Source organism: Mus musculus, chromosome 13 (genome assembly GCF_000001635.26).
Source record: "Mus musculus strain C57BL/6J chromosome 13, GRCm38.p6 C57BL/6J".
Lineage (NCBI taxonomy): Eukaryota > Metazoa > Chordata > Mammalia > Rodentia > Muridae > Mus > Mus musculus.
This window is the reverse complement of record NC_000079.6, coordinates 65,896,179-65,908,559: the sequence shown is the minus strand read 5'-3', so window position 1 is coordinate 65,908,559 and position 12,381 is coordinate 65,896,179. Positions and strand designations below refer to the sequence as shown.

The 12,381-nt window shown below is 39.8% G+C and overlaps 1 protein-coding gene across 1 annotated transcript; it reads right to left on the bottom strand.

The window, feature by feature from the left end:
* Positions 1 to 306: 306 nt before the first annotated feature.
* Positions 307 to 11,377, bottom strand: Gm17353 (predicted gene, 17353; the record flags this gene model as incomplete). Its single annotated transcript, XM_017315662.2, has 5 exons — positions 11,283 to 11,377; positions 4,000 to 4,126; positions 3,740 to 3,800; positions 564 to 2,174; positions 307 to 325 (listed from the first exon to the last, which is right to left on the bottom strand). Coding segments are annotated over exons 1-5 (1,821 nt in total), but the record flags the coding sequence as incomplete, so codon positions are not given.
* Positions 11,378 to 12,381: the final 1,004 nt, after the last annotated feature.

Below are 12,381 nucleotides of genomic sequence, written 5' to 3'. Positions count from 1 at the left end.
ATATGTGTTCTTTTATGTATGGGGTGATGACTGTGTCACACAAGGGATTAGTACTCTGGAAAAATGGAAAGAGTTACTTTTTTGATGTGTTCTTTTAAGTAGTTGCAGATGACAGTAAATTGCCAAGGTTTTTACCACAGTGATTACAATAATGAGGGTTCTCCCCAGTGTGCTGTATTTTGTGTACGTGGGAAGAATATGACATGCAAAGGCTTTACTGCATTGACAACATTCATAAGGCTTCTCTCCTGTATGTGTACTTTTAGAATAATGGAGATTACAAAGTTGCGAAGTCTTTACCACATTGATTATGTTCATGAGGTTTCTTTCCAGTATGGGATCTTTTATTTTTGGAGACAAGTGGAACATGCAAAGACTTCATTACCACATTGCTTTCATTCATAATGGGTTGGTTCTTTTATATATTTGAGATAATTACTTTGTGAAAAGGCTTTTACCACATTGGTTACATTAAGATTTCTCTCCACTGTGTGGTTTTTTTTTGTCTTTGTTGACTTCTCCCTTGAAGAGTCTTTCCACATTGATAATTATCCTAAGATTACTCTCCAGTATGGGTTCTTTTATGATATTGGAGATGACTGGATGTAGCAAAGGCTTTACCACATTGATTACATTCATAAGGTTTCTCTCCAGTATGGGTTCTTTTATGATATATGAGACCACTGTGACAGGAAAAGGCTTTACCACATTGATTACATTCATAAGGTTTCTCTCCAGTATGGGTTCTTTTATGATATCTGAGACTATTTTGACGGGAAAAGGCTTTCCCACAATGATTACATTCATAAGGTTTCTCTCCAGTATGGCTTCTTTTATGAAATTCAAGAGTAGTAGGTCTTGCAAAGGCTTTACCACAATGATTACATTCATAAGGTTTCTCTCCAGTATGGGTTCTTTCATGATATCTGAGACTACTGTGACAGGAAAAGGCTTTACCACATTGATTACATTCATAAGGTTTCTCTCCAGTATGTGTTCTTTTATGATATATGAGACTACTGTGACAGGAAAAGGCTTTACCACATTGATTACATTCATAAGGTTTCTCTCCAGTATGGGTTCTTTTATGTCTTCGGAGAGTAGTAGTTGCTACAAAGGCTTTACCACATTGATTACATTCATAAGGTTTCTCTCCAGTATGGCTTCTTTTATGACATTGGAGATCAGCGGGTCTTACAAAGGCTTTACCACAATGATTACATTCATAAAGTTTCTCTCCAGTATGGGTTCTTTTATGTCTTTGGAGATGACTGGGTGTTGCAAAGGCTTTACCACAATGATTACATTCATAAGGTTTCTCTCCAGTATGGGTTCTTTTATGATATCTGAGACTACTGTGAGAGGAAAAGGCTTTACCACATTGATTACATTCATAAAGTTTCTCTCCAGTATGTGTTCTTTTATGATATCTGAGACTACTGTGAGAGGAAAAGGCTTTACCACATTGATTACATTCATAAGGTTTCTCTCCAGTATGGCTTCTTTTATGACATTGGAGATCAGCGGGTCTTACAAAGGCTTTACCACATTGATTACATTCATAAGGTTTCTCTCCAGTATGGGTTCTTTTATGTCTTTGGAGATGACTGGGTGTTGCAAAGGCTTTACCACGATGATTACATTCATAAGGTTTCTCTCCAGTATGGGTTCTTTTATGATATCTGAGACTACTGTGAGAGGAAAAGGCTTTACCACATTGATTACATTCATAAGGTTTCTCTCCAGTATGTGTTCTTTTATGATATCTGAGACTACTGTGAGAGGAAAAGGCTTTACCACATTGATTACATTCATAAGGTTTCTCTCCAGTATGTGTTCTTTTATGATATATGAGACTACTGTGACAGGAAAAGGCTTTCCCACATTGATTACATTCATAAGGTTTCTCTCCAGTATGGCTTCTTTTATGACATTGGAGATCAGAGGGTCTTACAAAGGCTTTACCACATTGATTACATTCATAAGGTTTCTCTCCAGTATGGGTTCTTTTATGTCTTTGGAGATGACTGGGTGTTGCAAAGGCTTTACCACAATGATTACATTCATAAGGTTTCTCTCCAGTATGGGTTCTTTTATGATATCTGAGACTACTGTGAGAGGAAAAGGCTTTACCACATTGATTACATTCATAGAGTTTCTTCCAACTATGACTTCTTACATGCCTGGAATGATAATTGGCACATGTGAAAGCTTTAACACACTCATTACCTTTATCGATCATTTTATCTATATTAATTAATTTTACAGGTTGGTCTACTAATAAAGAATTATCAGGGTTAGGGATGCTCACAGTCAGCTAATGGATGAATCACAGGGCTCCCAATGGAGGAGCTAGAGAAAGTACCCAAGGAGCTAAAGGGATCTGCAACCCCATAGGTGGAACAACATTATGAACTAACCAGTACCCCGGAGCTCTTGACTCTAGCTGCATATGTATCAAAAGATGGCCTAGTCGGCCATCACTGGAAAGAGAAGCCCATTGGACATGCAAACTTTATATGCCCCAGTACAGGGGAACGCCAGGGCCAAAAAGGGAGAGTGGGTGGGTAGGGGAGTGGGGGTGGGTGGCTATGGGGGACTTTTGGTATAGCATTGGAAATATAAATGAGCTAAATACCTAATAAAAAATGGAAAAGAAAAAAAAGAATTATCAGATCTTAAGTTTTTATCACTTTGCATGTTCATGGTGTTCGCCCTCTCTATGGGTTGTTTTGCCTCTTTGAAAACAGCTGTGATGGTAAGAGCATTTATAACATGGCATATATATATATAAAACAACCTTTTTCTATATGAGATTTCTATATGACGTATTTCCCGTACCTAAAGAACAATGAAGCAATGCAGAGCTTTTTACAACTGATAGCATTCATAATTTCCCTGTAGTGTGAATCACAGCATATTAGCACTGTGAAGCAGGACAAACAGATGAATTTCCACATTTTTTCCTCGGTGTGACTTTGAAGATATTCTCAGTATAGTAAGAAAACCAATTAATCAAAAACTCCTATCACATTCAAAAAGTCTAACAAAGTCAGAAAACTACATATCTTCTCATTGTTCTGGAAAGAGGTGTGTTGCTATTTTCAATGTTCATAGACTCTCATGGTTTTGTCCATTTGACACTTGATATACCCATTAAAAGAAGAACAAATGAAAGTTTTCCACATTGCATTCACAACAGTTGACATTTTGTTCCTTGTAGACATGCTATATATGGATTAAGGTTTCTCCACTCAAGATTCTTGACTCTCATAAACTGACCTCTATAAAGTTAGGAATGAGTCTGCAAGAATATAAGTATCACCAACTTTACCTTGAAATATTTGCTTCCTAGAAGGTTTTATATATATATATATATATATATATATATATATATATATATATATATAGACACACACGCACATCACTATTCAATGTGCAACATTTAAATATTATGAGACTATACAGAGTGGTAGTTCCATAGCATAGGTTTAATGGAGCTACAAATCAAATAAAGGGATCTCTTAAGGCATTGTTTCCTTGTTTCCATTCTTAGAGGAATGCCTTGGAACCACAAATCAGATAATAGACTCTGAGGTACACGCACTTTGGAGAATATCATAATCATAGCTACAGGTAATGGACTGATATTTGACACTCTTGCTTTCCTTTAGAACTTCCAGAACTTATTACAATTTCCTCACAGACATATTGCTATCAGCTTGCACATGAAAATTACCTTGTATGTCTTCGAGAACTTTGACATGGTTCTTCAATGTGATGGTCTTCCCATTTGTAACCTAATATACAGCAGCAGAAAATGAATGATATGTTATTAGAAATTAGGAATAATTGAAGTTACTGTAAATTTTCACAGCTGTGAACCTGATTTTTTCACCTCAATCTTACTTGTTCTAAATTTAAATAACAGAAGATCATCAATAACCAAAAAACATTTGTTCGCTTAATTTGAAAAGCAAAAGAAAATTCACAGTTTACCTATAGAAGTAAGGTTCCAGTAGGTCTCCAACATAACATCTTTGTAGAGATTCATCTGGGAAGGATCCAGCAAATTCCATTCTTCTTTAGTGAAGTTCACATGCACATCGTCAAAAGTCACTGCATCCTAAAATATCCCAGAAACATGTGCAATACAAAGCATGATACTAACATCACTACTTATTACCTGACACAGAAGTTGTATTCTAATCACCATGTCTTTTTAGAAAGAAATTGAATTATAATGTTCACCTCTGTTGCTGTTGAACCTTTTGCCTAGGATATAGCCTTGCAAGGGAAATGCCAATTGAGAGGGAGATTGCAAGGGGATACAGATCAACAGTACCAAGCCCACATCTGAGAAACTGTATGAACAATTACTAACTACAAAAATATTGGACAAGATGGAGGTATTTGCTCATGACTTTAATCAGAGGCACAGGAAGGTGTATTTCCTCAAGCTGGAGGCCTGCATCATCTATGCAACCAATTCCAGGACAGCAAAAGTTACACATTAAGACTCTCACTCCCCCTGCATATAGCACCCAAGGAAACAGAAATGATAGAAAGAACCCATAGTTCTGCACTGAAGTTCCTACAAAGAATTATACATTAACTGCAGTTCTGTATCCATCTTGAAGAAACATGAAGTACATCAGTTTAAATTGCAACATTAATAAAATTTTGCTAAAAAAGAATGAATTTTTAAAGAGTTACAAATGGACCAATTAAAATACTAGTAGTATAAATATTGATAACAAATATGCAACATAGGGCAGGAAAGTTAGTTCAGCTGTGGAAAGCTCTTGCTGGTCTTCCACATAATTGTGGTCAATATTTAGCATTTATGGGGACCAACAACAACCCATTACTTCAAGATCAGGAGTTTTGATACCACGTACTGACAACAGTAAAAATGAGGCACGCATGATATTCATATTCATGCACACAGAAAAATAATTACATTTACTCAAAAAACAAAGAACAAACAGAAGAGTTAGGCAGATCATCATATACCCAGAATTCAATGACTCTGAAGCCTCAGGTAGTATTGATGTCATAAGCATATGTCATCCTGGAAAATAGAATATACCTATATATTTAGTCAAATTTCAAAATTGAAGATGTGGATAAAGAACTGCACAGAAGCACATGCTTATTGTACAGAAACATGATGGGTGGCTGATGTGGTGTCTATACCTACTAACAGGACAAAAAGGGTTTCACAGAGAAATTTTATCTCGAACAACAAAATCCAAAATAATAAAATTAAAAACATAAAACCACCAGGCTTGCAAAATAGCTTAACATTGAATAGCAAATGTGTCTACTGTATCTTATGTGCTTTAGGGACAGAGACCAAATGGTGAATGTATGGGTGCATGAGAAGAAAGACCCTCACTCCCCTGCAAATGTCACCCAAGGAAACAAAAATGATAGAAAGAACCCATAGTTCTGCACTGAAGTTCCTACCAAGAATTATACATTAACTGCAGTTCTGTATTCATCTTGCAGAAACATGAGGTACACCAGTTTAAACTATAACATTACTAAAATTTTGCTAAAAATTTGAATTACGAAAATTATGAATCAGTTTAAACCACAACGCTGTAGACACAAAGAACATCTTTGTCCTGTCAAAGAGAAATGCAGAGGCAAAGCTGGATCAGAGACTGAGGGAATGGCCATGAAAACTTGCCCAAATAGAGACATATCATATTTTATTTGTAACAACTAGAAACTGCAAACTATCCAGATGTCCCTCACCCGAAATACGTATACAGAAAATGTGGTTTATTTACAAAATGGAATAATAATAAGCTATTAAAAACAAGGACATCATGAATTTTCCAGGACAATTGATACAGGTAGAAACTATCATCCTGAGTGAGGTAACCCAGAAACAAAATGACATGAATATATGTACTCACAAGTGAACATTAATCATAAAGTACAGGATATCCACACTATATTCCATAGAACCAAAGAAGCTAAACAAGAAGAAAAGCCCTAATGAGCATTGTTGAATCTCATTCAAAAGGGGAATAAAACAGTCAGAGGAGGCAGATGGTAGAAAGAGAGAGAACTGGATGGGAGAGTGGATAAGTAAGGGGAAGGGCGAGTGGCCAGGAACAGGTGTTGTGAAAGACAAGAGTTGGTCAGAGAGTCAGGAATATGAATGAAATTCTGCAGCTTGAGGGGGAGGGGTATGGAAGGGTGGGGAATCTTTAGGTTGTGCCAGAGACCAGGAATGAGAGGTCACCAAGGATAATATGGGGTTGATCTTAGTTGAGATGCATGGCAGAAAGGTATGGACCCTCAAGAGGCCACATCTTGCTACCAGGAAGTACCTCTAGTGGAAAATTAAGCACAGTATATGGACCAAATACATTTGCTCCCAAAATTGGTCCTGTATACAAGAAATGCAGGCACAAAGATGGAGCAGAGGCTGAGGGAATGGACAAATCATACCCTACAAACTTGAGACCCATCCCATGGGCAAGCACCAATCCTGACATTAGTGACGGTCCTTTGTTATACTTGCAGACAGTAGCTTAGCATAACTGTCCTCTGAGAGTCTCCATCCAGCACCTGATTGAAAGATGCAGAGACCCACAGCCTATCATCGAACAGGGCTCAGGGAGTCTTTTGGAAGAGTTGGGGGAAAGGATTGAGGGCCTGCGAAGAAACAGGAAGTCTATTAGAAGATCCAGCGAGTCAACTAATCTGTACACTAGGAGATTCTCAGAGAGTGACTCACCAGCCAAAGAGCAAACACAGGGTGGGCCAAGGCCCCACCATATATGCAGTAAATGTGCTTCAGTCTTCACATGGGTCCTGGAACAAATAGAGTGTGGGGATGTCCCTTAAGATGTTGTCTGTCTGTCCAACCTGTTCCCTAACTTGGCTGCCTTGTCTGACCTCAGTAGCAGAGACTTGACTTGTCATGTTGGGGGGATACTCAGGTGGTCCCCACTCTCCCTGGGTAGATGAAAAGGAGTTAAGGATGAGGGACTGTGTAATGTGGAAAGGGGAGGGGGTTGCAATTGGAATATATATTGAATAAATATATAAATGGGAAAAGAGAACAAATACATATAAATAGAATAAAAATATACAAATCAGGCAATTATTTTTAAACTTTTCCCTACTCAATATCTCATAGAAAAACCTGAATAAGAAATCTTTTTGGACAAAATGTTACACAAATGACCTCTAGCTAAAGTTTTCACAGAGTCGATTTTCCACTGACATGCTGTGACCTCCACTTCCTCTGGTTGCATTACTGCCAACACCCGAATCTTTCAGGTTCTATGACTACAACCGTTAAGCTCCATCTACAGCTTTCTATGACTTTTGACATCTCAATTTTTGATATTTTCCACATTCCTCCAAAAGAGAACGTAGATTCTGTCCAGCAGCAAAATCACCATTTTATACCAATTTTTTGTTGTTGTTGTTCTAACTTGCTACTCTGCTGCTGAATAGACTCCTGCAAGCAAAAGCACCTCAGACACTAGATGGTTGCTGTACATGGTTCGGTCAGATCACTGTCCACCATTCTGGAAAGTTAGAATAGAAACTGGAGCTAGAATATGAAGGAAAATAATGAAGGACAAACACTGTTTCTTGGATTATTCTCCAAGATGTGCTAACCATATCAATTACAGGAGCCCCTGTCACCACAAGAGAGAGGTGGAGTTGTGGCTTAGCCAGGAAAAAATCGGGAGGTCACCTGGCTTAGAGCAGGGCAGGATACAGTGGAATGAGGAGTTCAGAGGCTTTGCTGCTCTGGTGTGAGGTATCTTCAACCCCTCGTTCCCTGGCTAGTGCTACCAAAGAGGTGGCTAAAGCAGCTGGAAGGTGAACAGAGAAGAACTTTGCACCACAAGCCTACAATTAATACTGCTGGTCTAATAAGATATGTTAACTTTGTTGCAGTGGATGAAGAACAACTTTCCCTCTAATGACAGTTCCGAGTCCAAAACTACAGAGTCACATATGGACTGGGAACAGGGTTGATCAGGAGGGGAAAATGAGGTCTTTGTCCTTTCCACCCTGTAAAACAGGATAGGGAGAGCCTGATTTTGCCCTGGATTGGGTCTCCAAGAGCTCTCTATAATGGGCAATCTAGTGGGTGTAGGTCCTCTTAGGAAGAAGGATTTGACCCCAGATGATGATTTAGTCACTAAATCAATAGGATGGAAAAAAATCTTATTTCCTCTCTCTCAGTCACAGAATAATAAAGTACCACACATATGAGAGAAAGTCACAAGGTGTCAGTAAAGGTTACCCAGCAGATTCATACATGTGTACAGAGGAGAAGATGAAGACAGGATGGCAGCTATGACTCATGAAGCAGGGTTTCAAGTCTGCTCTAACCTTCCAAGCATTTTAGACCAAGGGCGCACCATCCTCTATACCAGACTATGGAACATCTTCCAAGGCCCTGTGGCTACAACTCTCCAGTGCACCCACTGTACCATGGTTCCAAGTTCACTTTAGTCATCTCCCTCCACCAATAATCAAGAAAAATACGAAAACCAAGACACACGGATACAAATGTGACAGACAAGCCATTGATACAAAGAACAACAATGACACATTCTAACAGCTGGCCTTTCAACACCTCTGTTCTGAGTCCTGGAGGTCTTGGAGTTTCAGTCAACGCACCAAGATATTATACCCAAGTCACAGGAACCTCAATGACAACCAAGGATCTTATTACAATGCAAACACACAAGGTTTTTTATTATGGGCTCAGTAACAGGGTCTGACACCAGTCAACCTGGCATCGGGTCCAAAATGAGAGACCAAGTATAGAGGTGCTGGATATATATTGTAGTTACAGCAAGGCTGGGGAATTTCCATACAGGTCAGCAACCTAATATTTTGAAAACTGTATATCTGGCATAATCTGCAGGAACCAAACATGAGGCAAAAACTATCTGACAACCATGATGGCTAAGCTAACATTTTTTTCCCTGCAAGGTGTATGAGTTATCTATATGTAGCTTGACCCTGCTGCTGTACCTTCACTGGCTGCTCATAGGATGTTTGCTCAAGTGTTCTTTGTGCACTCTCAAAAACGCAATTGGTTGAGCTTTACAACTCACCCTTGTGCCTGAGCCCATTATTATTGGAAAATACTCCTGTTCAACCACAAGCCATGCCTGCCAGTAGACTAGGTAATTTGTCCAAAGACCTACCTCACTATCTGTTATTGCAGACCCTAATATCAGTTGCCCTTATCACTGGAACAAAATACCAGTAGAAGTTTCCTCTCCCCCTGTGCATGCCTCCTGTAGCTTCCACAGATAATCCCCACCTACCCTTCCTTTCCTACCTCATCCTTCTGCTCAGCCCCCACTTGGGCAGACACATAGTGCTCAACCTCATGCCATGCCTGAAGGACACAAAGTAAGCTTCCATAGATCTACCACACTATGTGCTATCCCAGATGTAATTTTCACAGTTGTCCCTACTAAACAGCAAAGGCAGCTTAATCTCTCTCCTGACTATGTCTCCTTGTGGGTTGCTAAGATCCTCTCTTTCTGCCTGCCTCTTTTTCCACCTTCCAACATTAGTAAGCATTCCCTCCTGAACATACCCTTCAAACAGGTCCATCACAGAGGCAACCCTCAGTCAACACAGTGAAAATCCAGGTATCAGCTGGGCGTGGTGGTCCACGCCTTTAATCCCAGCACTTGGGAGGCAAAGGCAGGCAGTATTCTGAGTTCAAGGCCTGGTCTACAGAGTGAATTACAGTACAGCCAGGGCTACACAGAGAAACCCTGTCTCAGAAAACCAAAAATAAATAAATAAATCCATATATCAACCAGTAATCCGGGTTAAAACACCCACCCAAACAGTACGAACCCAGAAACCAAATCACCTCAAACATAGAGGCCTAGACACCAGCAAATGAATATAATGAATAATAGCCAGGAAAATATATCACCAAGAAATCTAAGCTATCCTATCACAGCAGGTCCTGAGAAATTAAAACATGCAATAGATACAGTGGAAAAATGGTTGTTTGGGCAATGGGAAAGGAGCGAAAACATAGTGGAAGGTATAGCTGTGCACAAAAGAGCTTTAGACAGGCACACAGACAGAGAGCAGAGAGAGACAGCCACAAGGATAGGGAAATAGAATGGGGGTTGGGAGGGGGGAGCATGTGCAGAGAACAGAGACAGGGAACAAAGCACAGAGCTGCTGTAGCTGGTGGTTCATGTATATAAAGCACACCTGACAACAGCAGCAGGTGATGGAGACAGGTAACAACTTAAGCATTTGCTAAGTCCCTAAGAGAAGGCTATTGAATTTGCTGTACACTGACAAATACAGAGGCAAGGTTCACCCATGGGCCAGGAAGGGAAGCGAGACTATCAGGCATTAAAGATGAATAGAAAAAAATGAAAAATTGGTCAAAAAATATGGATTCCAAATGTTTCCTGGCACTAAATAATCAGGAATTCTGCAACATATGAGAAGGTGAAAAGTAGAAATTATTGGAATAGCAGAAGAATATCAGCTCAAAGGTCCAGAAAATATTTTCAGTGAAATCATAAATGAAAAATTTTCTAAACTAAAGAAGAAAATACCGGGCTGGCGAGATGGCTCAGTGGTCAAGAGCGCCGACTGCTCTTCTGATGGTCCCGAGTTCAAATCCCAGCAACCACATGGTGGCTCCCAACCATCCATAACAAAATCTGATGCCCTCTTCTGGAGTATCTGAGGACAGCTAAAGTGTACTTACATATAATAAATAAATAAATCTTTTTGAAAAAAAGAAGAAGAAAATACCTATTAAAGTACAAGAAACATCCAAAATAGCAAACATATTGGTCCAAAAAAGTCTTTGTGCCACAAACTATCAAAACTCTAAACATATAAAGCAAAGAAATATGAAAAACTGCAACAGAAAGAAACTAAAAGCTAAATAAAACAAAAACAAGTAACGTATGGAAGCAGACCTATTAGCTTCATATATGCCTTCTCAATGTCTACTAGAAATGAAAAAAGTGTTTGGACCATTTTGTGCTGCAGAGTCAAAGAAACCACCCATGTTTCTACAAGAAAGCAACTGGTCCAAATGTTTTGGACAGATTCAGAATCAGCTATGATAATGAAGTTATTCAGAGGTCACTGCCTGAGACCTCACAGGTGGTCACATTTGGATGATGCTTCCCATGCAGCCCCAGAAAGGACCCACCACCCCTGCTCTCACTGCTCAACCACCTGCCCCTAGCCATTGTGGGCAGTGATCCTGTGCTCACCATGTCTAAATCTCAGAGCTTCCTGAGGTCCCCTCAATGCACCCAACAGCAGATCTCAGAGCAGGACACAGAGAACCATTCAAGCCTGCACAGCCACAGCGATCTTCTAGAAAGGCACCCGGAAGATCCGGCCTCTTTGTCTGACTGGCATGTCTGCCTGGAGACCTTGATTGGCCACTGAGTCTTACCCCACCTCAATGTTAAAGTGTGCTTCCTGTCGAAGGGTGGAGCTTTTCCAGACCTCAGGAGCCCTTTTCAGCTCATTAGCATTTGTGTTTGCCCGGGGTGGGGGGGGGGGAGAAAATCCACCATTCCAGCTCAGGCAATCAGCTGCCAGCTCCTCCCCTCTGTGAGCAATGATCCTGACTTCAGACCTTGCCTGAACATTCTTCATAGCACTTGCCTTCTTTTTCCTGAAATCAAGGTGAGTAGCTTGAATAGCGCATTACTCTAGCTGCATTGTAGGTATCAATCTGACCCAGGAATGGAAGGGTGGCCAGGCTATTAACATTAAAAAGGAATTTTAGAAAACAGGAGGCTTTTTAAAATATATGTAGATTGCCAAGAGAAACTATAGCCTAGATTAAAGATGGATCTGAACATCTCAAAAGATCAAGAATAAGAAAGGGTTTCTCAGCTCAAAAGGTATAATTAAGAAATATCCCCCACAGTAAGCAGGGTTAGAATCAGGATTAGGCGATTAGAGGGTTATGGTAAGGATTAGGATAAGGGTTTTTAGGATTAGGGTTAGGGTAGTTAGGAAAATAAGGGTTGAGGTTTAAGATAGGGTAAGAGACTGAGGGTAAGTCCCAGGGTTAGGCTCAGGGTTAGGGCTAAGGTGGCCACCATTATTCTTGATGGTTCTACTGAGTCAATAGTATCCTGTTACACAAAGAAGAAATATCATGGTTAGGGCTAGGCTCAGGTTTAGGGCAATGGATTTGCTGTGCTATGTGAAATCAGCTTCTATCTCTTCTCTCATCTGCCTCCCTAGTCCTCTTTTTCATAATATCATTATCTATTTTCCTGCCCCCAGGAAAGTGGAAAGGAGGTTATCCAAGAATCTGGAACTTCCTGATGGGAAATTTCTTTACTTTAC